Genomic DNA, 25,314 nt, shown 5'->3' with positions numbered 1-25,314 from the left:
GCCCCCCCCCTCGCCGAGCCCCGCGCATCTGGAGCCCGCCCCCCCAGTGCCGCACCGCCGGAGCGCCCCCCCCGCGGAATGCCGCGCCGCGCTCCCCCTGCCGCCCCTTACCAGGTGCCGCCCCAAGCATGTGCTTGGGTGCCTGGTGCCTGGAGCCGGCCCTGCAGGCCTGGGCACAATTCTTTCCCCGGTACAGCTCTTGTTCCAGCTCAGGTCGTAGCTAGGTGATTCTTCATGATGGCTCCGTCCTCTTTGCTATGTTCCACCCCTTTATATATCTTTTGCATAAGGCGGGAATCCTTTGTCCCTCTCTGGGTTCCCACCCCCTCCTTCTCAATGGAAAGACACCATGTTAAAGATGGATTCCAGTTCAGGTGACATGATCATATGTCACTGCAAGACTTCATTGCCCACTTGCCAGCACAGACGTATACAGGAAGACTTACAGGTAAACACAGCCATCTGCAGACAATTGTCCTTGTTAATGGGAGTCATTAAGATTCCAAACCACCATTAATGGCCCACACTTTGCATAATTACAATAGGCCCTCAGGGTTATATTTCATATTTCTAATTTCAGATACAAGAGTGGTACATTTATACAAATAGAATGATCACACTCACTAGATTATAAGCTTTGTAATGATACCTTACAAGAGACCTTTTGCATGAAGCATATTCCAGTTACATTATATTCACTCATTAGCATATTTTTATAAAACCATATAGACTGCAACGTCACACAATCAATACAAGTTTATGGAAAATAGGTGCTGTCAAACAAACTTGATGAGATTACAAATTTGGTTGATAAAGGTAATAGTTTTCAGAGTAGCAGCCATGTTAGTCTGTATCCGCAAAAAGAACAGGAGGTAATAGTGTGGATGTAATATACTTAGACTTCTGTAAGGCATTTGACTTGGTACCCCATGACTAGGGCCCTACCAAGTTCATGGCCATGAAATCTGGTCTTCCCCCATGAAATATAGTCTTGTGCTTGTCCAGCTAGAAATATATTGTTAAGTTGGAAATCAATAGCAAAAAGTGCAAACTCTGTACTCCAGTTCTGTACATGTCACAAGTATGCAGAGCTGCAGAAGTGTACAAAATTCTATTGTATTATTTAAGAAAAAGCTTGTGACCATGTAATTCCAGCTGATAGAGATGAGGGAGAAGACGTGTGCTGAGAGGAAGAGGGGTGAGAGGAACTAATAGAAACAGGAAGCACCAATACTGGGCTTCAAAACAATCAAGATGTGACAGTAGCACAGCAGCCTCTGCTCCCCCAGGGCCTGTTTTTCTGGGAAGAGCCGAAACATAAAGAGATGAGGTGGGGGGACATGGAGATTGGTCCCTGGAAGAGGGCAGTATCAATGCTCTGGATTTGGTTTCCTTTGCAGGAATGCAGGGCTGGATGCTGATTGCCTCACTATAAAGGACAGTGGCCAAGGAGAGAATGAGGCAGATGACCGAGATTCAGAAAATGGACTCAATCTTTCCATAGACCAGCTGGTGGGAGAAGAACTCGAGAGCCTTCTAGAGCCCCATACAGGTGAGATCACTATGCTCTGTATGGCACCAGAGAGAGCCTGCTGCATCCTCACAGAAGACCTTCTTTGCACCAGTGTGGGGCTGCCTGGGAGGGGGACTCTGATTGTCTGAAACCACAATCTAATTAGCTGGTTGAGCTTTTTTGATGATGACACTGCTGAGATCAGAAAACCGAGAGCTCTGGCTGCCCAGGGAGTTGGTTGCCCAGGGAGTTGGGAAGCTCTGGCAGCTGAGGGAGCAAACTGAAAATTTCCATTTTGTTTTTCCCAGAATGGAATTTTCACACTTTTTTCTTCTGTGAAAAATGGTGAATTTTCGACCTTTTGTTCCAGTGTGGGACAATTTCCCCCCTCCCCTAAAATTCCATTTTTTTTCATAGGAGGGAAAGTCTTTTTCCTGCTCGTTCTAGTGGTGCTCTTCCAAGCTCCTCCCACAAAATAACCTTCACACACATGAATCACCACATTGGGATACATCTCATATTAAATTGTGCAGATATTCAGAATAGGATTGTGCTGCTCCCAGGCTCTGTTGGCTCTTCTTGGTGGGGCTTGAACATGGCCATATGCTCGACTGTGCTGGGCTCCTTGAGTGGGGGGCAGGGCTGGCTCTATGCACCTGCTTACCAAGCAGGAGCTTGGGGCGGCCACTTCGGAGAGGGGCAGCACGTCCAGCTGTTCGGCGGCATTTCGGTGTACGGTCCCTCACTCCTGCTCAGGGCGAAGGACCTCCCGCCGAATTGCTGCCGCAGATTGCGATCGTGGCTTCTTTTGTTTGTTTGCCTGCTTGGGGTGGCCAAAACCCTGGAACCGGCCCTGGTGGGGGGAGAAAGTGATGAGCAGTAAATTGTGTAATGCTGTGATTTTCCCTCTTCCTCCTTACAAGAGAAAGGGTTAATGATGTTATCTTGTAAATTATCATTATGGGACATCTTCTTTAACCCCTTATTGAGCCCCCCCCAGAACTATTGTTCCAGGCTGTCTGCAGATTCAAGCATACACCCTGTCTCCCATTTCTTTTTGCAATGCCCTTTCCCCTGCAGTCTCTGCCTAGCAGGGTCTGTGTGAAACACGCTGCTTCTTCTTTACTGTGGACCTTGCCCTGCCTTTCTCTTCCTGTCCCCTTTGACTCTGACTGCCTCTCCAGGCTGCAGCTCAGGGTGGGGCCTTGCTGAACTGTGCTTGTCAGAATAATCTTCCTATTCCTCAGGCAGGTTCATCATCTTACAGAATCTGGTAAGGCTCTGTCCATGTAGAAACAAATCTCACTCCATTCTGGGAGCTGCTGCTATTTGCCTACCAGCATCAGTGAGGCTGAGTTAAGCTGATGCACTCAGAGTTGCTCTGTAAGTGGATGAAGCTAAGAATGGATTTTCCTCAGCTGTTGGCACAGTCACTTGCTTGAGGATGGGATGGCTGGAAACCATATCTTTGCATGGAAGCATGGCAGTCTGGTTGGGTCAGGCATACGTTTCTCTGTTTCCTTTCCCACGGTAGGAATGTTGCCCCAGGCCTGGTCACCAGGCTTATAAGTGTATCTGAGCACTGCGCCATCTCAATAGCACTCTGCTGTGGATCTCATCTTCCCAGATAAATTCTGAGTACAGTGCTCTCTGGAATGTTTTAAAAGAGCTCCTGTTTCCTGACCCCCAAGTCACAGCCCCCTGCTAACTTATATAGGCTTCTAACAAACAGATTGGCTGATACTGCAGGTGTCTGAGCTAGTGACAATAAGCCCTCCAGGAGGATAGTATGTCTAGGAAATAACCAGCTGGGGCCTCAGAAGGCTCCAAGGGAGTTTGGCATCCAACTGCCCAGGGCTCCTGTGGGATTCCCAACCCACATTTCTCAAGGACAGTCTGTCTCACAGGCATTCACTCCTACTTGCTCCTCTCTCACTAAAGCTCTGTAAACATATCTAGCTTCCCTCCCCCTGGCATGCACACCAAGTGCACACCATGGCCTAATCTTCCTCCCTCTGAGCTCAGTGCTGATGCTTTCACTCCACCCAGGTTGTGGGCTGATAAAAGTTGAACCACTCAGGAGCAGCAAACAGGGTTGTAATGAGGAGCTATCAACCTCTCCTAGAGTTCCTCTGACACTACATCATGATAGATGGAGCAATGGTCCATGCTACATAGGAAGGGTGTATCAAAGAAAATGACTATGATGACAGGCCTACAGAGGCTTTGCCACAGCATGAGTCCTGGCTTTGTCTCCCTTAGTTACCCTATTTGGAACTTCATGCAGACAGAAATATCTAGTGGTCAAATATACTGCAAGTAGCCATCATTCCATGCGGGAGGAGAAAGTCTAAATAATCCTAGGAACCATTTGGAAAAGTCTTACAAAACTGATGGGGTTCTATAAAAATGGGAAAGGAACCAAGAGAAGTTACTGCATGGAGAATAGCATATTTTCTATAGGGATTTGGGCTCAGTCTATAGAATTTTATAGCAAGAATTCTCCATTCAATTCCATAGGGTGTTTAAACATACTGTAGAAAGGCTACAATTTTTATTACATTCTACAGCACTTTTCCCAAAACGGGAGGTGAGGCGGGGGGAGAAAAAAAAATAACAAAACTAAATCTATTCCAAGTCCTTGCCCATCTCCCCTCCTCCACACCCCCAGCAACATAGGGGGCCATAAGGCAGCAGCTAAGCCCCTGGCTAACACTCCTAGCATAGGCATTTCCCCAATGGTGTAGAACTGGAACAGCTGTCTTGATGCCCTCCCCCCAGCAGAGGGGTTACTCCAGGGGCAGAAGGAGCATGGCAAAGCACCACTGCACTAAGATTATTCTGATGAAGCAGCCTCTAGGGCTTTTCCATTCAGTATAAATGCCCGCAGCCCTGAGGTTGCTCTAATTCACTCCAGGAGCTGGGCAGGGCTCTAGAAAATTCCAGGACATAGCGTGACATCAAGGCACTTATTGCTCCTCACTCCATTCCTGTACTGAACGGAGGTGAGTAGGGTCGAGAATTGTTTCTGCTAGTCTCTCTTCTCTGTTCATGGGAGCTGCTCCCCACAATGGCAGATGCTGTATAAATCTCCACAACATTGTTTCTTTAAAGAAGTTTTGAATAAATTGAATGAACTCAGAACAACAAGGGAAACCTATAGGAACTATAGACTATAGGAACTGCGTTAGGGCAAAAGGCAGAAAGGCACCAGAGAAGCACTAAATAGCTGGTTGTTCTCACCTTAGCAGGGTTTATTGTTACAAGAGCAAATTGACTTTATAGAGCCACAGAGAAGGTTGCCATGGTGGGCAGGTGTCTTTACAAAGGCTGTTTGGAAAATAAGAAGGAAAGACAGTTTACACTGAATTGCTCTTACTCTACCCAGATAGAGACGCACAGGAAACAATTTTCACTGATCCAGAGTTTTTCAAGGCCCGAAGGGACCATTCTGCTCATCCAGTCTGAACTCTTGCAGAGACAGGCAGAGAATGTCACCCAGTGTCTCCTGCACTGAGACATCCGATCTTGATTTACAGACCCCAAGTCAGAGAAAATCCACCACAACCCTTGGTGAGTTATTGAACATAAGAACATAAGAACGGCCATACTGGGTCAAACCAAAGGTCCATCTAGCCCAGTATCCTGTCTTCTGACAGTGGCCAGTGCCAATTTCCAGAGGGAATGAACAGAACAGGTAATCATCAAGTGAACCATCCCCAGTCGCCCATTCCCAGCTTCTGGCAAACAGAAGCTAGGGACACCATCCCTGTCCATTCTGGCTAATAGCCATTGATGGACCTATTCTCCATGAACTTATCTAGTTCTCTTTTGAACCCCGTTATATCTTGGCCTTCACAACATCCTCTGGCAAAGAGTTCCACAGGTTGACTGTGCGTTGTGTGAAGAAATACTTCCTTTTGTTTGTTTTAAACCTGCTGCCTATTAATTTCATTTGGTGACCCCTAGTTCTTGTGTTATGAGAAGGAGTAAATAACACTTCCATATTTACTTTCTCCACACCAGTCATGATTTTATAGACCTCTATTATATCCCCACTTAGTCGACTTTTTCCAAGCTGAAAAGTCCCAGTCTTATTAATCTCTCCTCATATGGCAACTGCACCATACCCCTAAATCATTTTTGTTGCTCTTTTCTGAACCTTTTCCAATTCCAATATATCTTTTTTGAGATGGGGCGACCACATCTGCACACAGTATTCAAGATGTGGACGTACCATGGATTTATATAGAGGCAATATGATATTTTCTGTCTTATTATCTATCCCTAGCCTAACGATTCCCAAGTTTCTGTTAGTTTTTTTGACTGCCGCTGCATATTGAGTGGATGTTTTCAGAGAACTATCCACAATGACTCCAAGATCTCTTTCTTGAGTGGTAACAGCCAATTTAGACTCCATCATTTTATATGTATAGCTGGGATTATGTTTTCCAATGTACATTACTTTGCATTTATCAACATTGAATTTAAACTTTTGTTTTGTTGCCCAGTCACCCAGTTTTGAGAGATCCTTTTGTAGCGCTTTGCAGTCTGCCTGGGACTTAACTATCTTGAGCAATTGTGTATCATCTGCAAATTTTGTCACCTCACTGTTTACCCCTTTTTTCAGATCATTTATAAATATATTGAATAGGACTGGTCCCCATACAGAACTGGGGGAACACCACTATTTACCTCTCTTCATTTGGAAAACTGACCATTTATTCCTACCCTTTGTTTCCTATCTTTTAACCAGTTACCAATCCATGAGAGGACTTTCCCTTTTATCTCATGACAGCTTAGGAGCCTTTGGTGAGGGACCTTGTCAAAGGCTTTCTGAAAATCTAAGTACACTATATCCACTGGATCCCTCTTGTCCACGTTTGTTGACCCCCTCCAAGAATTATAGTAGATTGAGGAGGCATGATTTCCCTTTACAGAAACCATGTTGACTCTTCCCCCAACAAATTATGTTCATCTATGTGTCAGACAATTTTGTTCTTTACTATAGTTTCAACCAGTTTGCCTGGTACTGAAGTCAGGCTTATCGGCTTGTAATTGCTGGGGTCACCTCTGGAGTACTTTTTTAAAAATTGGCATCACATTAGCTATCCTCTAGTCATTTGGTATAGAAGCTGATTTAAATGATAGGTTACATACCACAGTTAGTAGTTCTGCAATTTCATATTTGAGTTCCTTCAGCACTCTTGGGTGAATGCCATCTGGTCCTGGTGACTTATTACTGTTTAGTTTATCAATTTGTTCCAAAACCTCCTCTAATGACGCCTCAATCTGGGACAGTACCTCAGATTTGTCACCTAAAAAGAATGGCTCAGGTTTGGGAATCTCCCTGACACCCTCAGCCATGAAGACCGATGCAAAGAATTCATTTAATTTCTCCGGCCTTATCGTCCTTGAGTGCTCCCCTCACTGTGAAAAATTTGCACTTTATTTCCAGTCTCATTTTGTCTAGCTTCAATTCCCAGCCACTGGATCTTGTTATACTGGTTTGCTGGATTAAAGAACCCTCTTCTAGCAGAAATCTCCCCATGTAGGTGCTTATGGGCCGTGATCAATTCACCTCTTAACTTTCTCATCAATAAACTGTATAGACTCAGCTTCTTTAGTCCCTCTCTGTGAGGCAGATTTTCCAGCCCCTGAATCATTCTTGCTGCTCCTCTTTGACCCTCCCTAATTTTTCAACATATTTTTAAAAATATCAGATACGAGGCTCAGGAGTTGGCTGTTCATTGTGGATGGTATCTTGGGGATGGCTCCTAGTCCATACTCTACCCGTCTCTGAAATGGGCACACATGGTGTCTGTCACTGTGACCTTTGTGTGATTGTTTTGAGTTGCATGGCAAAATACACCAGCTTGACTTAGGGTTGCCAACTTTCTAATCAAACAAAACTGAACACCCCTGCCCTGCCCTGCCCCGCCTCCACCCCGCTCCTTCCCAGGGGCCCCGCCCCTGCCCCACCCCTTCTATGAGTACCTGCCCCTGCTCACTCCATCCCCCCTCCCTCCATCGCTCTCCCCCACGCTCACTCACTTTCATCACTGGACTGGGGCAGGGGGTTGGGGTGCAGGAGGGGGGTGAGGGCTCTGGCTGGGGGTGCAGGTTCTGGGGTGGGGCCGGAGATGAGGGGTTTGGGGTGCATGAGAGGGCTCCATGCTGGAGCAGGGAGTTGGGATACAAGGGGGTGTGGGCTCTGGGCTGGGGGTGTGGGTGCCAGGTGGGGCTAGACATGAGGGGTTCAGGATGCAGGAGAGGGGTTGGGTTGTATGGGGGCGGTGAGGATTCCGGCTGGACATGCAGGCTCTGGGGTGGGGCCGGAGATGAGGGGTTTGGGGTGTAGGAGAGGGCTCTGGGCTGAGGCTGAGGGTTTCAGAGTGTGGGATGGGGTGTGGGCTCTGGCTGGGGTGCAGGCTCTGGGGTGGGGCCATGGATGAGGGATTTGAGGTGCAGGAGGGGGCTCTGGGTTGAGACAGGGGGTTGGGGAGTTGGGGGTGTTAGGGCTTTGGCTGGGGGTGTGGGCTCTGGGGTGGGGCTGGGGATGAGGAGTTTGGGGTGCTGGAGCTGGTTTAGGCCTGGGGCAGAGGGTTGGGGTGTGTGTGTGGGGGTTGCAGGGTGCAGGCTCCAGGATGGGGTTGGGGTTCATGAGGGAGTTTGGGGTGTGAGGTCCCGGCAGCACTTACCACGGCTCCTGGGAAGCGGCCTCCAGATTCCTGCAGCCCCTAGATGCATGGGTGGCCAGGGAGGCTCCATGCACTGTCCTTGTGCCCACAGCTCCCATTGGTCACGATTCCTGGCCAATGGGAGCTGGAGAGGCAGGGTCAGCATGCGGAGCCTCCCTCCATCTAGGGACTGCAGGGACTTGGCAGCCACTTCCGGGAGCCATGAGGTTCCTAGTGTAGACAGTACAGTGTGGCGAAGCTAACTCCACAACCAAACAGCTACTTCTTTAGACTGTATAACTGCTGAGCGCCTAGGCTAGATCCCAAAAGGGGGATCCACCTGTGGTGATGGTGTGTTAACTTTTTAGCACCCTGCAACCCAGTGGAATCCTGAAACCTGAGTGCAGTACCCAGGCTCCCCATACACTGCGTGGGGAGAGTTGGGTGCCTAACAATGGGATTCACAGAAGCCAGCACACTCACCTAAGCAAGCCAGTGGGAAATGTTGAGGAGAGGTGTGGGGCTTATGCCCTGCCCCCCAAAGAGAGTTAGGGTCTGATCCATAAAGGTATTTAGGTAGCTAAGTCTCCATTTTAGCCTCCACTGTGAGCCACAAAACCCCCACTCAGTTGCACCAAACCCAGAAGGTGCCTACATTTTTAGGTAAAAGTCCCCTAGATGCCTAAGTTTTGGCTGCATCACTCCAGGCCTCTAGACATCTGTCTCCTGCTTATGTACCAAGGTGATGCACAACCTGGGGGAAGATAAAGGCAGGAGTTTCTATGTCACCTATGGGGTCAAATCCAACAGGTGTGCTCAGAGGCCTACCAGATTGGGACCCATTCAAAATCCAGTGAGGGAGAGAGACAGGTCCCGCTTTATGACGAATTCTTCCATCAACCTAGTTACTGCCTCTCAGGGAGGTGAATTAACTACATTGATGGGAGAACTCTTCCCATCACTGTAGTGAGTGTCTGCACTGAAACACTAAAATGTTGCATCTGCAGTTCTGCTGCTATGCCACTGAAGCATTTTAAGTGTAGACATACCCATGTCTCATAACTGTTTGCATAGCTGATTCCACCTTACTTTCACTTTGTGGGTGCGCTGGGGAGGAATTGTGGTGGTCAAACTCCAATTGCATGCAAATTCCTTACAGTGATGACTCAAGGAGTCCAATCTATTAACAAAGAGAAGGTGAAGGCGTGACTTGATTACAGTCTATATGTACATACATGGGAAACAAATGTTTAATAATTGGCTTCTCAATTTACCAATGAAACCTATAACACAATCCAACAGCTGGAAGTTGAAGCTAGACAAATTTAGACTGGATATAAGGTGTAAATTTTTAACCGTGAGAGTAATTAACCACTTGAACAATTGACCAACGGTTGTGGTGGATTCTCCATCACTGACAATTTTAAAATCAAGGTTGGATGATTTTCTAAAAGATCTGCCCTAGGAATGATTTGGGGGCAGTTCTCTGGCCTGTATTATACAGGTCAGACTAGATGATCACAATGGTCCTTTCCTGGCCTTAGAATCTATGAATTCTTCTGAGGCAAACTGTGGTCTGGATGGGGAATACAGTGTCCGGAATGCCATATCTCAGAAAGTTGGCTCAGTTTGCCTATCACTGACTTGCTTCTTGAATGAGGCAGGACACTGACTTCCCAAAAATGTAAGTGTAAGTCCACTGTAATCAAGTATTGCTTTTCCTTGAAGGTAAATAAGTGCGCGCCCACCTTTTCCCATGGTTGGATGTGTTAACAGCCTCTTTCTGCTGGCAGTTATCACATGATTGACAGGTGCCCCACCTTTCTGTCAAGGAGCAGAGTTGTGTATTTATTCTCAGACAGTAAATATATTCTTTAGCCTATCTAAGACAGCTGTCAATGCCCAGGTGTGAGGCACGTATTTTGTGCATGAAATACATGAAATGTAATGAGGTGGAAACAAGAGGTGTCTGTCCTTGTGGCTCTGCTCCTACTAGTACTTGGCTTTTGCCTTCTGGTCACCCTACTGGGAGTGCTTGTAGTTGGATGTGCTTTCCATAGCCTCTTTGATTTCCATCAGCTTCACTTTTGAAACTCGGAGATAGTGCAGCATGTTAATGAAGTCAATGTCCTTATCTACCTCCCCCAGTTTGCTGATTCTGGTTGTACATGCTCTGTTCAGGGTGTCAGCCAACACCAGTTCATGCTGGACAGCTACTGATCTCTACCTGATAGTGCCAGAGATGCATAAACATGTGCTGCAATCTCTTTAGAGCACTAAGAGCTTGTCTGCACTTAAAAAGCTGCAGCTGCACCACTGTAGCGCTTCAGTGAGGGCTTTTCCCATCAATGTAGGCGGTAGCAATGTCAATGGAAGAAGCCCTCCCATTGACATAGTGCCGTCTACACTGGGAGTTAGGTTGGTGTAACTGCATTGCTTGGGGGAGAGGGGGGATTTCCCACACCCTGAGTGATGTACTTATACTGATGTAAGCTGCTAGTGTGGACCAGGCCTGAGAAGGGGCTTTCCCAGAATTGTCACTAGGGGGCTGTGATCAGATTGGATGTCCTGATGGAATTGCTTCACTCCAAATACCCCAGCCAAAAGCTATTTTTCTATTTAAATGTATCCCTGTTCTGCCTCTGACAGGGATTTGCTGGCATAAGCAACCAGCTGCTCCTGCAAAAGAGCTACACCCAGTCCTTTCTCTGATGTATGACACTGGGGGTCACAGTACTTCATGACAGGGGCAGCCATTATCAGGTATTACAGCATGTCAAATACTTGCTGTTAGGGACTTGCCCAGTCCCAGTCAATCTCCTGCCTTATGAGCTGATGTATGGGTTCTGCTACTGCAGGTGTGAACAGCACTTGGAAAGAAAAGGTATCATTCCTGTGAAGCTCTGTACCCCTTTCACATCCACTGGAGCTGGCGTGTCTCTACCTCAGTCTTGTTGGGATCTGATTTCTGTCTCTCTGCCTGAGAGCAGATGTGCAATGTATTTCACTTCATGTATTTTCTGGGTTGAGTTTTATGTGCTTGTTCCTGCATCAGTGCTGAAAAGCTTGTTTTCTGTCAGTCTTGTTCAGCTTCTGCATCCCCTCCCCTTCAGATTGGTCTTTAGTGAAAAACCTGTGTCATTCCACAGTTTCATTCTGCTTTGTGGAGCAATAGCTCCCCAAGACTCCTAGGCTTGAGGCAGTGGGGAGCTGTTCCCTATTAATAATAGTTTTACTTTCCTGCTGTTGTCGTTGTCCTGGATGGCCAGGTCTGCATACAGCTTGAACTCCTCCTTCCACCGGGTCCATTACTGGGCTAGGAATGCAAAACCTAGGACTCCAGAGGAGACCAAGCTCCATGGCTCACACTGCCAGCTGCTGCACAGATTCCGTGACTTTCGAAGTGGCTGGTGCTGGCGGAGCCAGGCAGCCCCTGGGCCAGCAGCAGCAGCAGTTTGGGTATGTGGGAGGGGGCTCAGGGCTGGGGCAGGTGGTTGGGCTTGGGGTGCTTACCCTTGGGGGAGGGACTTCCTGGCTCCCACCAGCATGTCCCTGCAGCTCCTAGACAGAGAGACCAGGGGGCTCCACGTGCTGCTTGCACCCACAGGCGCTGCCCCCGCAGCTCCCATTGGCTGTGGTTCCTGGCCAATGGGAGCTGCGCAGCCGGCGCTTGTGGGAGGAGCAGGTGGGGGGGCCCCCTGGCCGCCCCTCCCCTAGGAGCTGCAGGGACACACCAGTCAGAGCCATGTAGGGATCCTGCCGGCCCCCCACCCACAGGCACCCTGGCCCAAGTTTTAGTTAAGGGTATATAGTAAAAGTCATGGACAGGTCATGCATGGGCTGTGAATTTTTGTTTACTGCCTGTGACCTGTCCATGACTTTTACTAAAAATACTTGTGACTAAAACATAGTCTTATTCATGATACATGCCTCACTTATTCTTGGAAAGAACAACATAGGTGGGTTAGCTGTCTGACTCCAGGAGAAGATTCCACCTGCAGCCAGGATTCAGGCACATAATTCTGTGAGGGGGCAGGGGCTTAGGCCAACCCCCCTTGGCACTTCCCACTGGCTAGCTTAGGTGACTTCCCACTTAGCATGCTGACTGTTGTGGATTGCATTGCACAGGGAGCCTGGACTCCTAACTCAGGCTGTGTGGATCCCACTGTTGTTCCAGTGATTTTCTAGGTGCCTGAAAGTTATTCATTGTGACACTCAGCACCACAACACCCATGGGTGGCAGGTATGAACGGCAGGGGAAGGCTCAGCCTATCCAAACTGCCAGTGTGGCCCTGCCTGGCCCATCCCACAGGCCTTGCCCATCCACTTTTTGCCCAGATGGACCCCTCCTTCGTTCCCCTCCTCTTCCCCCTTAGGCCCCACCACCAGCCAGGAGCTGTGGAGCTCGGGCAGCTGTGGCAGCAGCCCCCAGCCCGTATCTCCGCCCCCCATGCTCTCTAGCCGCCTGGGGCAGGAGGAGGAGCCGTGAATCTATGGGGAGAGTCAAAGAGAGATTTGAAGTATCTATAAGTAATGAGGTATAAAAGCCAGAAATGATTACAAGAAAAATAGAGACAAAACACGTACTAATATCTACTTAAGAAATGATCTTAGTTGCAAAGCACACTTTCTCAGCACATGCTCCAGCAGATTACTGGTCAAACTCTCAGGGCACGACCCCGCCTCCAGAGTCCAACAGCTGTTTCCCTCTTCTCAGGTGCAGAGAATGTAATGGGCAGGAAGAGAGAGGGGGGAGGTGTATTGGGCTGTCTCTCCTTTTCATAATGTCAGTTGCCCTCTTGAAAAAAACATTTCTGGCTGAGACCAAGGAGACAAAGAGTCTATGTGGCAGGATATTCCCTGCTGTCCTCCCCCCTCCACCTGTTGAAACTTCATTTTTCTCTCCCTGCTTGATGACTTTGTTTATTGCTTAAATTAAAATTAAGGCAAGCACACATTACTTCCTTTGTTTAGGACAGACCTCACTTCTGCCTGGGCAGGGCTGTGGGATTTGGATCACGTTAGTAACATCATACAGGAGAATCTTATAACATCACATACAGTGTTGCCTTACATGTTTTACAACCATAATTACTGACCAGCAAATTATAAATTTTCAAACGATACTTTACAGGGCATACTTTGTACAAAAAGATTACTACGATAGTGTGTAGGGTGTGAAGGACAATCAGTGGATTCTTTCCTGGTCTCATTAGGATTCTCTGCAGCCTCAGGTCCACATCCCATATCTTAGCTCCCAGCATACACCACACCCTTCAGTTCCCTAGATCAGCTCTGGTGACAGACCTGTCTTTCTTAGTAGGTAGTCCCCAATCACATAGACCTGCCTCTTCCTGGTGTTAGTGCAATTCCTTGGCCTTCCTCCTCCAGTTTTTTCTGGCTGCAAGTCCTCTCAGCCTTTGCTCTTATTTGCAGTCTTCTGTCAATCATCCTCTATCCTCCTGTGATTCCAAACTCTGGCTTTCTTATAGGACTAGCTGCTCTTCTCTTCTTCATTGCCCTCCCACCTTCTTTTACTGCCTGCTGTGCCCGTTCTTCATTTTGCAACTCAGCAAACCTGTTCTTCAGCTCTATTTTCCCTCTCTCACTCACCCTAGTGGTGTAAATCAGGAACAAACCCACTGGAGACTGGAGTGATACTGGAGTAAAACCAGTGAGAGGAGAATCAGACTGACAGTACCCAAACGACCCTAGTTCTGCCCCAGTATGGAACTAGCTTATCTGCTCTGTTTTTGCACTGGAACACCAAAAGATGAACACTATTGTACTACCATTTTCTAAATCCATGGGCTTCCCTCCCCAGGATCCTGTGTATTGCACTAGGAACTCAACTGCAGAGAGAGTTTGCAGAATTGGAGGTAGTAGGAGGAGGGCAATAAGAATGATTAGGAGCTTGGAGAGATCGCCATGGGGGAGAGTGAAAAGGTCAGAAATGATTAGTTTAGAGAGCAGACAAGCGGTGATATGACAGACAGAATAATGAATGATCTGAAGCAAGCACATTGGAAATTGGGTACCCCATTTACCCTCTTACAAGAGCAAAGGGATGGTCAAAATTCTGCCATTTCCTAATGTGCAAATGCTTGATTTTGCAACTCTAATATAATTCACTTAACAGGGTTTCATAAGCCATTTGCTGGGTATTATGTTTTTTTTTTAAACAAAACAAAACAATCATATCATTTTATGTGCCACTCTTAACTCTGTGCTGTGCCTCTAGATCTCCATGCTCCACCTTTAACAACTTTGCTGGCAGCAAGAGTAGGTTGCTATCCTGTGTGGACCATTCACTGGTTGGAGGCACATCACACAGTGGATTGCATGAGAACATAGCCAAACACAGAGATTTGGCTGTTTCTTTTTGACAGGCAGCCTGGCTAAGTGGATGAAACTGAGCCACCATTTTAGAAAGAACTTTTCTAGGGGACTGCTGACTGTAAAAGGGCTGTGTGGGGCACACAATTATTACAGTGATGCCACCTCCTGCCATTTTAGAGTGACTCTCATGCTATTTGGTATTTTCCTTAAAGCTCCCAGATGCTGGAGCCATGTAATGACACCAGAATCTCACCTCTGATTGAATAAATGTTCCTAGGCCCTTGTGGTTGTGAAATAAAGTCTGAAATGTGATCACTAAAAACTACCAAGGCAAAGAAGCCCCACATTTATTTTATTTTAAAATCTCATTACTTTTAAGCCACTTTCATGATTTTTGGGCTGGCTGACGCACAAGGTTAGAAAGCTTGGAGCCAGGAATGCACCCTCTCACCCCTATCGCCTTCTCCCAGCTGGTCCAGGGCACTTTCCTGTCTTTTCTTTCTTCTCCCATGGACTGCTCAGCCCCAGCTCTCACCATCTCTGTTTCTTTTTGGTGTGTTGCTCCTTGCAGGGCTGGCCCTGGAGAGGCTGACGGCAGACCCTGCATGGATGGCTCGGCTCTCCCTGTCCCTCACCAGCAGCTACAAGGACAATGTTTTCTCCCCTGCTTCTCTGCACTCTTCTCAGCACCAGGAAGATGAAGGGTGGGATAAACCAAGATCCTTTGAGACATTTGGCAAAGTTACTGGATCTGACCCAAACGCAGCCAGGACGAGACTGGCCAGCACTTTCCTCTCCGAGATGAGCACCCTATTTGAAATGATCTTATCCCAGAAAGCACAGGCCCATGCAACAACGGCCTCAGGGCTCCTGCAGCAGCTCTCTGCGCATAGCAAGCCCTTTGGGGTGGATGGCGATGCTTCTGCTGTGTAGGTCATGTGGGAAGGCTGACGGCTGCAGCAGACACATGAGCAGAACCAATGCTCTTTGCAAATGGAAATAGCGACTGATGCTGGTGAACAGTTCCTGCGTGAACCACACCTCAGTAGAGATTGTCATAGATGCATCTGCCCTCCTGCTTCTCTTATCTGACTCCACCTCCCCCAAATCCCCTTCCATCTCTTGGTCCCTCCCAAAGGAGTTCCTATTCTCCTCCCCCTATATCCCAGCTCTGCTTCCCTGCCCTTGGCCTGGCACCAGGCCCATCTCTCTGCACATGAATAGCCTAGCACTCAGCCTCTCCTTCCCACCCACAGCCTGGCACAAGCCCCACCTCTAAGCCCATAGCCCAACATCCAGCCACTCCTCCATGCCCACAGTCCAGTCTCTCTGCACACACCTCCCCATTCACAGCCCGGTACCTGGTCCCTCTTCCCCATCCATGCCCAGCCCTGCATCTCTGCCCCCAGCTCATCTCCCTGCCCCAACACCCCAGCCCAGTGTCTGGTCCCACCTCCCACTTGACAGCCTGGCATCTGGACCAACCTGCCCTGCCCATATCTCCCTCTCCACCCATGGCCCAGCCCCCGGTCCTTCCTCTCCATCTATGGCCGAGCTACAGGTCCCACTTACCCATCCACCACCTGCCTCCCCAGCCCCATCTCTCCACCCATTACTTGGGCACCTCCTCCCTGCTCACGGCCTGCCCCCACCTCCCATCCAATTGCCTCAGGCCCAGCATTCCTCTTTCAAGTTCTTCCCTTGCTGACATGGGAAGGTAACTTAGGAGAGCATTTACCAAACTGCAATCTGCCCTACATCCCAGCTGGTCCTGGGCTTTCACTTCTGGTAGCAGGAGGACATGAAAATTATGCAACAAACCCTATGGCAAGTGCAGTAGACACTGCAGTTACTGAAGCCACCTGGGTGTCTGACAGGCAGTGACACTCTTGCAGGGGTCATAAGTCAGCGAGGCCCTTTCCTCCCAGTCTAGGTAGGGCAGAATGGATTGTGCTAGAGAAACAATGAACAGAACTCACCCAATCACATGCAAACTTCATTCTGAGACCCAAATTCAGCAATCCTGAGCACACAGACAAGACCCCAGCTGCAGAATTCACCACATTGCCGCAGAATCAGGCTCCAGAACCTTAAATTTTATTTAAAATTAAAATATTTTTAGCCTTTATGGTTGTGACAAAAGCCTCATGAATGTGATCGAGTGTAACCAATACAGTAATGCCTGCCTGAGTCTTCAGAGAGACTGAAAGTACAGCTTGGAGAGGTGAGACCTGTCCTGTTCCTCTCAATCAGAGTTCATGGGCTTTATGATTCCACAGCTGTGGACTAATACATTTTGCCAAGATGCCTCAGAATTCAGCATTTTCCTCCCACATCCCCCATGGTGCTGCACCAGATGACTGACACTGTGGTTTCTGCATCCCTGGCTGGGAACTGCCCACAGCTGCCTCATGTTCTCCAGCTTTCCCACAGGGGCAGGAGCCAGGCTGAGGTGTATCAGGGTCCAGCGTGCAGCCCAGGGGGTGGGGGAGCAAGAAGCCCAGCTAGATAGAAGCCTGGCCTGGAAATCAGCTGACCAGTAAGGAGGAAGGGTGCAGAGCAGAGGACCCTGGAAAGCACAATGGAAACCCAGCTGTAAAAATACTCACAAGCCTCACCCCAGTGACCATTTTCAATTTGGCACTAAGGGGTGGGTGTATGTAGAAGGGGTGAGCCATAGGGGTATGGGAGGGCAGATGAGCCATAGGGTGTAAGGGAGGGTCAGTCATGGTGGATGGTGAGCTTTAGAAGTGTGCATGTGCATTTGTGAGAAGAGAGGGAGCTAAGTCTTGGGGGCATGTATTTATGGTGTAGGGTGAGCCATATACCATAGGGCTGTGGGGAGAGTGGATGAGCCCTGGGTAGGAGTGGCTTCCTTGCAGATCAAGCACCACCAAAACTGATCTTTGGTCTGGCTGGATGTTCACAGTTTGTCCATCACTGGCACTTATACCACTGAAGCTTTTGGCACCCATGTGATCGCCAGCCAGTTCATGGCATTCATTGGTACACATGCTTCAGAATTCATTGATCTTCCATCTTGACATGACCATGCCAAGATAACTGTCAAAACCAAACCCCTGCCCATTTCTGATCCTGTTCTGCCTTAAATAAGCAGTTGATGATGATGGACAAGAATTGAAAACGTCAGTCCATGCTCTTCAGTCTTCCTCAGCGTCCATGTTTCACTTCCATAGAATAAAATTGGTATAACCATAATTCTATAGACCTACAGCTTTGTGGTAAACTTATGTCCAAACATCTCCACAGAGGCCACGTGAAGGGCCCAAAACATGGCAGTAGCTTCTGCTGTATGAGTGTCCATGTCTTTTGAGCATCCTCCAGCACTGACACTACCCAAATATTTGACAGTTGTCACCTGCTCAATGTTCCACCAGACAGGTTAATACTGAGGTGGTTGTAATCTGGAGCTGGAGGCAGCTTGTTAGCAATGGCCGTGGCCTAGTTAAGGCCACTGGTGAGCTGGAGCCGGTTCCCATTGGTTGTTAAATTTAGAAGTGCTTTCAGAACTGGTTGTTCCAGGACAACCGGTTCTAAAAGGACTTTTAAATTTAACAAAAGCTTCGGCAACAGTCCACCCCACCCCTGGCCCCAGCTCAATTCCCCCTCCTCCCCTGAATGCTCCGCCCCCCTTCTCCTCCCCCTCCCCTGCTTCCCGCAAATCAGATATTTGTGAGAAGCCTGAAACAAGCAGCAGGCAGGTAAACTGGGGTGGGGACGCACGAGGAGGGCCCCAGTCTGGTTCCAACTGAGCGCCCCCAGCTCTGGCTCCAGCCCGGCCTGGGCCCCGCGGTGCTGGTCTCGATCCCGACCAAGCGGCTGTGGCCCGGCCCGGCTCGGGCCCCGCGGCGCTGGTCCCAGCTCCGGCCGAGCGGCTCCCTCCAGCCTGGCCCCCCGGCCCCGGCCTGGCCCCGTCGAGTGCCCCAGCCTGTCCCAGCCCTGGCCGAGCACCCCCGGCTCTGGCCCCAGCAGCGCCAGCTCCAGCCCAGCCCGGCTCGGCTCGGGCCCCGTGGCGCCAGTCCTGGCCTGGTCCGGCTCGGCTTGGGCCCTGTGGTGCCGGCCCCGGCCAAGCGGCTCCGGCCCCATGGCGCCGGTCCTGGCCCTGGCCGAGTGGCTCCGGCCTGGGCCTGGACCCGGACCCAGCCGAGCAGCTCTAGGCTGGGAGGGGGGTGTTGGAAGAGGGCAGGGGAGTTCGGGGGGTTGTGGGGGGGTGGATAGGGGTCACGGCAGTCAGAGGGCAGGGAACAGGGGGACTGAATGGGGTCCCGGGGGGGGCAGTCAGGAAGGAGCAGGGATTGGATGGGGCAGTGAGGGGCAGGGGTTCCGGGGGCAGTCAGGGACAGAGAGAAGGGGTGGTTGGATGGGGCAGGGATCCCGGGGGCCCATCAGGAATGAGAGGAGGGGTTGGATGGGGCGGCAGGGGGCAGTCAGGGGACAGGGAAGGGGGGTGGATGGGGCAGGGGTTCTGGGGGGGGGGGGGGCCCAAGGAAAAGGGGGGGTGGGATGGGGCGGGATTCCGGGGGGGGGTATGACCCCCTCATGGGGTGAGGAGGAGGGAACCTGTTGTTAATATTTTGGCAGCTCATCACTGGTTAAGGCTAAGCAGCACTTTCCGTTTAGATGTACTGATAGCTCCACTTTAGTGTCTCTCTTGTTACAAATTTTGAGGTGGGCTCTCCAAAGCAACGGCATTTCCCCAGAGCTGGCAAAGATCTAGTAGTATCAGTACAGGGCCAAAATTGTCTAGTGCATGCCCACACCTGCCCTGCCCTATCACTACCTTTCCCACGTGCACAGCAGTTACAAAGCTTTGCTTTGTGTGTCTGAGCACAGCAACCCACAGCAGGAATAGACACTGGGGGGAGGAAGGGTCCATTTAAAGGAGTGAAAATGAAAAGTCATTTTGGGGAGTGGAACTTGCTCCCAACTGTCCATCCCCTTGAGAGTGCCTTCTAGATGGTGTGGCTGGCACAGGTGATAGAGCAATGCAACCAAAAAATCTCTAGCACTTGGAGTTCTGTAACTTTTAAAAAATCAAATGCTTCTAACACTGGACTCTCTAAAATACTTTAAGAAAAGTTCAAAGATCCTTGGAAGCAAAAAACAGTGACCTGAAGGATGGGGCTCATTCTTTGCTGCTTGCACCATCTTATTATTAGTTACACCACTAATTCTTCATTACTTGCTGACTGCTGAAAACAAAATTGTTTTTCCTCAGCAACCAAATGACTGTGAGGCAAATTCTGGCCTAGCCACAGGCCTGAACTCCTTTGCAAGCTACAGGGGAGGTGCTTGTGTCTGTGGGGGAGCTCAGCACTGGAGGGCTTGCTCTCATCTCAGACTGAAGGCGTCCCACAAAAACAGCGAACCACCTCCCAACTTTTTCACCCTGCACTATTTGCATGTAGCCACTGGATTTATTTGTAGATGACAATAAATTAGTGAATTAAAGAGGAGATTAATTCCATTCCCCTAGCTTAGCCTTGCTATGCTTCATTTTCCCCCCAGTAAGTCCTATAACAAAGGAAGGGGGTGGGTGCAGCTCCCCCTTCCCCCGCCCTCCCTCCCCCCGGCAGCAGGGAGATGATGCTCAGGAGCAGTCCTGGTTATTATGAGAGTAGGGAAATCCGTCGGAGGGATTTCCTGCCAGTTGCATCCTGCCTCACAAAGGAAGAGCAAGTAAACTGAGTGGCCTTGAATGCAAGGCCACAGGCTCTGGGAACAAAGGGGGAGCCTGTACCCTGCAGTTGCAGAATGGAGGCTGGAATTGAGAGCAGGTGCCAGGGGACAGCTGCTGTCGTGAGGCCAGGCCTACACGCAGAGATGCACCAGTTTGACTACAGGGAGAATTTGCTACTGAATTAAAACAGTCCAATTTGTGTGTAGATACTCTTAACACAGATTAAACCCTGCTTGTATAGGCTTAGCTTGTGTGGGTACATGTACAGGCGCAGGCAGAGATTAGCATCTGTTTGACTTAATCGGCTTTTAACTGATTTAATTAAACTGCTGCAACTTGTGTGTGTAGTGCCACTATGTGACCTGCAGCCCTGGTGGCAAGTCATGACATGGTGCCAGACACTGCCAGACAGTACAGGTTGGGGATGGACCAGCGAGCCAAGTGCAGCTCCAGCGTGGAGCAGAGCATTGGTGTTCAGAAGAGGAGCCTCCAGCAAGGCCTTCAGGCCAGCAGAGACAGTGAGGTGCTGGCCCAGTTCACAAAGCATGGGGGCTGAGCTGGGTTGGGCTGTGTGAATGCATGTAGTTAGGCCCCTGGGCCATGTCAGAGTGGAGGAGCTGGGGCCTGGGGTTGGCTGGGGCAGTGTGAAATTAGGCCAGGTAGTGCAGAGTAGTACCAGTAGGGCACAGGGAGACTGCTCTGGAAGCACCTGTATCATTCCTGTTCCATTAGAGAACTTGCCCTGCCCCCTCCTCTCCATACACCATAGCCCACCCCCTTCCGCCATCACCCCGCCCCCTCCACACTGCTGCCTCTCCCCAAGGGCAGGTGGAGTTACGGGAGAACGGTACTGCACCTCTTGGGCATGATTTCCACAGGAAGGGATTGTTTCCATTTGTACCTACTAGCCAAGTGCTATCCCCTGAGAATAGAGCACTGGCTGTGGCTCCAGGCGGGAAGAATCCAATAGACTTGCCGAGTGTTCTGGGGCTGGATTCCATCTCAGTCAGCTGACGTCAGCCCCTGCCAGATTGCCTGTGCTCCAGGAATAGGGCAGGGGTAAAGCACGACATCCCATCGGAGAGGCCTGGCGCTGCTCTGCTAGTTGCTCCAGGACCCAGAGGCAGGGGCTGGAGGAGAACGCTATCATTCCAGAAGGTGCTGGATGGGTGCTCTCTGCAGCTGTCAAGCCCACAAAGAGGAGACGTTACTGAAACCCTCGGGTTGCAGGTGAGCAATCCCACCATTCAGCATCCTCAACAACCAACCAGTGAGCACAGGCCAGGGTGGAGAACAAGAGGAGAGACCCTTACTGCAGCAACATCGACAGCTGTGGTATCTCCCCTCACGGCAGCATTGTCAGGGCCTCTGGTGACAGGGGCTTCCCACTAATGGGGTCCCAGCCTCTGGTGACAGGAGCTTCCCCCTACATGGGAATGCTACCTGAGCCTTTGGCACGTCCCTTTTGCCCTGAACCTCTGATGCTGTAGTACCTGCCATCTCCTGCTCAACAACTTGCACTCTCTCCTGAGCATGTCTGTTTCCTGCAGCAGCCGAGTGCTGGTAATGCTCCATTGCTTCTGCGAAGTTCTGTTGTACTCCAAGGCCCTTCTCATAGCAAACACCAACAAGGTATCTGCTATGGGAATCCTAGATGTAATATACACACAGCAGTCAGGGAGGAGGGGGGTCAGACTATTCAATTCAATTGATATGACATACATCCTTGGCAAATACAAAAAGAAAAACATTCACAATCTAAAAACAACACCAACATCCATATAATACAATAACATGTCAATCAGAACTTTAAAAACCTCTCTTCTTCAAGACAATGCTAAAAGGGCAAAAATTGCCACCGATTTCATTACTACCAGGGATTGAGAAAATACTAAAAACATTATCTTCTGAGATGATGATAAAAATTATTTATTATCGAAAAGAGTAAAATTCAGCGTGCTTTCAAAAGCTGGAAAATTCTACAGTCCCAAAGATAATGAGGTAAATCTTCCAACACTCCAGATTTACATGGGCAAAAACACAGACATAAAGGGACTTTTCTGTATTTACCTTTAAGGACAGTAGTTTCCATGGTGTGAGATCTTTACTGAGTATATACTTTATATACCTTACATAAATGAGGATTTGATAATTCATTCAAATATGGTTAAAAAGCATGGACTGTCTTCAAAATAGAAAACCAAAAGGCAAACTAAGACTCATGACTCATACTAGATCATCTTGTTGGGTAATATCTGTCACTCTCTTGTTGAGCATATACTCTCCTGCATCCATATATGATCATGGATGCAGGAGATATCAATAATAACTGAGTGTGACAGGGTGGACTAGGTCCAGAGGCCCCCTGCTAGAGGCCTCAGGGTCCTGCCACATCTGTCCCAGGAAAGGAGCAGTAGAGAGACCCTCCAAACGGGCTAGAGGGACAGTGCAGGAAGCAGCCAATGAGAGAGGCTGCAGGAAGCAGCCAATCAGGGCCCAGGAAGGCCATATAAAAGGAGCTGCAGAGCCAGAGATAAGCACTTTCTTGCTGGAGCTAGATGAGTGCAGATGGCACTCCTGGCTGGCTAAAGGGAACTGTAGCAACACAGACAGCTCAGTGCTGGCAGGGACCTGGGGAGCAAGGAAGAGTATTGGCTGGCTGCTGGGCCTGAATGTAAAAGAGCCCTGAGCTAAGGGTGAACCTTTGGTAAAGGCTGGGGCCATGGGGAAGTGGCCCAGGGAACTGAAAGCAACATAGTTAAAGGGACACGGCAATGTATGGCTGCTATTCTTAGGGTCCTGGGGCTGGGACCCAGAGAAATGGGTGGGCCCAGGTCCCCCTGCCCCTGATCACTGGGAAATTGGCCTACAACCAGACAATGAGAAACCCTCAGAAGGGGAAAAGAACTACTTAGTGACCTGGCTAGAGAGCTGGGGCCAGAGTAGATCAAGAGAGTGAAACCATTGCCTTCAGGGAGGAAGCCCTGGGGGTACGGCCCAATACCAGGGCTGGGACTGGTTTAAAGACTGCAGGCACACCCAACCAGAAGGGGTGCTCATGAGAGGTGGGTGCCACGCTATTACTGTGAGTAACAGAAAACCCCAACCTAGCTATAATAAATTGGAAGGTCTTATACCATGGAAATATGGAGTATACAAATTATCTTTGTTCCTCCAGGAAATGGAGGAACAAAGATAGGGCAATCTATAATCTGGAAGAGTACAGACCTTTGGCCAAAATTTAAGAAAAGCAATATAAGATCTACTACAGGATCAGACTACATGAAAGTGGAACTGACAAGCTTTAATAAACACAGGGGAGCCCAAGTCTTGAGGCTTCTTTTTGCTCCATCATTCACCTTGGCTCTCCTAGACTTCTACTTACTCCTCTGAGCATCTCTTGAGAAAGAATTTGTCAGACACCTCCAGTCTGTTCCTTTTATCATCCCTTGCTAAACAATTTGATTGCTCCCCCCAACTTCTAGGCCTATGCTGAAGGAACAAACCAAACCCCACCAACTATCCCCACTTTGCCTCAGTCTTGGCTACTGCCAGGGCCGGCTCCAGGCACCAGCGTAGCAAGCAGGTGCCTGGGGCGGCCAATGAAGAGGGGGGCAGCACCTCCGGCCGTTCGGCAGCAATTCTGCGGCAGGGCTGTCACTCCGTCTCAGAGCAAAGGACCTGCCGCCGTAGAATGAAGCGGCTTTTTTTTTTTTTTTTTTTTTTGCTGCTTGGGGTGGCAAAAACGCTAGAGCCGGCCCTGGCTACTGCCCAGTCTCCATCTAGCCCCCGTTCATTGGGGCAGACTGCAGTATAAGCCACTCATCACAGGCAAAGGGGTTTGGACCTACTGCCTCTGGCTACCCAAGGGCTGCCCCCTGCAATCCAGTACCTAATAGGCCTTACCAGGCCTGCAGCTTGGGGCTTTCCTAGGCCGGAGCTCCCCAGCTCCCTTGGCCTTTCCCCAGCCCTGCTCCACTCCAGGTACCTGGTTAAGCTCCCTGCAGTCAGGCCCTTGTCTCCCTGAACACAGAGAGAGACTGAGTGGGCTTCTGGCTCACTGCCTCTTATAGGGACCAGCTGAGCCCACTTTCCCCAATCAGCCAAGGCTTCTTGCCCCAGCCATAGCCCTCTTCTGGGCTGTTTCAAGCCCTTCAGGGCAGGAGCGGGGGACCACCCCACTACACTCACCCATCTCACCCTGGGGGTGACAGCCCCTTCCTCATCACGGAGTCCCAAGCCTAGGCTCCAGCCTGAGCCCGAACATCTATACTGCAATTAAACAGCCCCATAGCCTGAGCCCTGCGAGCCCAAGTCAGCTGACCCAGGCCAGCCGTGGGTGTTCAATTGCAGCATAGATGTACCCAGTAAATATCCCTTTGTTCTTCCATTAAGAAAGGATAAATAGAGCCCAAGAGATCATCTCTAGCGCACTGGTTCTTTGTATGTCTCTGTCATGTCCCTTCTTACACAACTATCGGTACTAAGCAGTGCTACTTTTTCCAACCCCTCTCTGCAGGGCCCATCTCTAGGCCCCCTCTCTTCCTTCTAGATCTCTGGGATGGGCTGCCCAGACCTGCATATCTATCCAGAATAGTGGTGATTTAGGTGTTGTTTTAGTGAGCTGTTTACAGTGACACCCCCAGGTCTTTTACTAGGGTTACCATACGTCCTCTTTTTCCTGGACATGTCCGGCTTTTCGGCAGTCAAACCCCCGTCCGGGGGGAATTGCCAAAAAGCCGAACATGTCCGGGAAAATGGCGGCTCTGCTCCTCCCCTGACTCTTCGGCTCTGTTTAAGAGCTGAGCTGCCCGAGCGCTATGGGCTTCAGGCAGCCCCCTTGCCTCCGGACCCCAGCCGCCGGCCGGGCACTTCCCCTCCCGGGCTCCGGTGGCGCAGGGTCCGGAGGCACGGGGGCTGCCCGAAGCCGGTAGCGCTCGGGCAGCCCGGCTCTTAAACAGAGCCAAAGAGGAGCAGAGCCGCCGCGGCTGGAGGCTCTGCTCCTCTTCGGCTCTGTGTAACTGCCACAATGTAAGTTACGCAGAGCCGCCGCGGCTGGAGGCTCTGCTCCTCTTCGGCTC

General features: G+C 49.9%; 2 protein-coding genes across 6 annotated transcripts in view; one reads left to right on the top strand and one right to left on the bottom strand.

Annotated features, from left to right (window-relative positions):
* PCDH12 (protocadherin 12) overlaps positions 1-16,468 on the top strand; it is a 31,471-nt gene extending 15,003 nt beyond the window's left edge. Inside the window, exons 3-4 of one of the 2 annotated variants that reach the window (XM_034780249.1) lie at positions 1,401-1,552; positions 15,104-16,468. In XM_034780249.1, coding sequence (XP_034636140.1) covers positions 1,401-1,552; positions 15,104-15,465 — 514 coding nt within the window. In that variant the 3' untranslated portion in view covers positions 15,466-16,468. Of the gene's footprint in view, positions 1-1,400; positions 1,553-15,103 lie in introns of those variants that run through there. The other variant, XM_034780250.1, reaches the window with a different exon arrangement.
* Positions 16,469-16,607: 139 nt separating this feature from the next.
* The window catches only part of DELE1 (DAP3 binding cell death enhancer 1), a 36,138-nt gene continuing 27,431 nt past the window's right edge, over positions 16,608-25,314 (bottom strand). The window contains exons 11-13 of one of the 4 annotated variants that reach the window (XR_004646953.1): positions 21,727-21,883; positions 21,090-21,415; positions 16,608-17,101 (exon numbers count right to left, since the gene is read on the bottom strand). Coding sequence is in view for 2 of the 4 variants with exons in the window: in XM_034780252.1 (XP_034636143.1) it covers positions 21,240-21,415; positions 21,727-21,883 (333 nt within the window). In the remaining 2 variants the exon portion in view is untranslated. Of the gene's footprint in view, positions 17,102-19,041; positions 21,416-21,726; positions 21,884-25,314 lie in introns of those variants that run through there. The other 3 variants (XR_004646954.1, XM_034780252.1, XM_034780253.1) reach the window with 3 other exon arrangements.

The sequence above is a fragment of the Trachemys scripta genome, chromosome 8 (assembly GCF_013100865.1).
Source record: "Trachemys scripta elegans isolate TJP31775 chromosome 8, CAS_Tse_1.0, whole genome shotgun sequence".
Classification (NCBI taxonomy): Eukaryota; Metazoa; Chordata; order Testudines; family Emydidae; genus Trachemys; species Trachemys scripta.
This window is presented reverse-complemented; position numbering and strand designations above follow the sequence as displayed.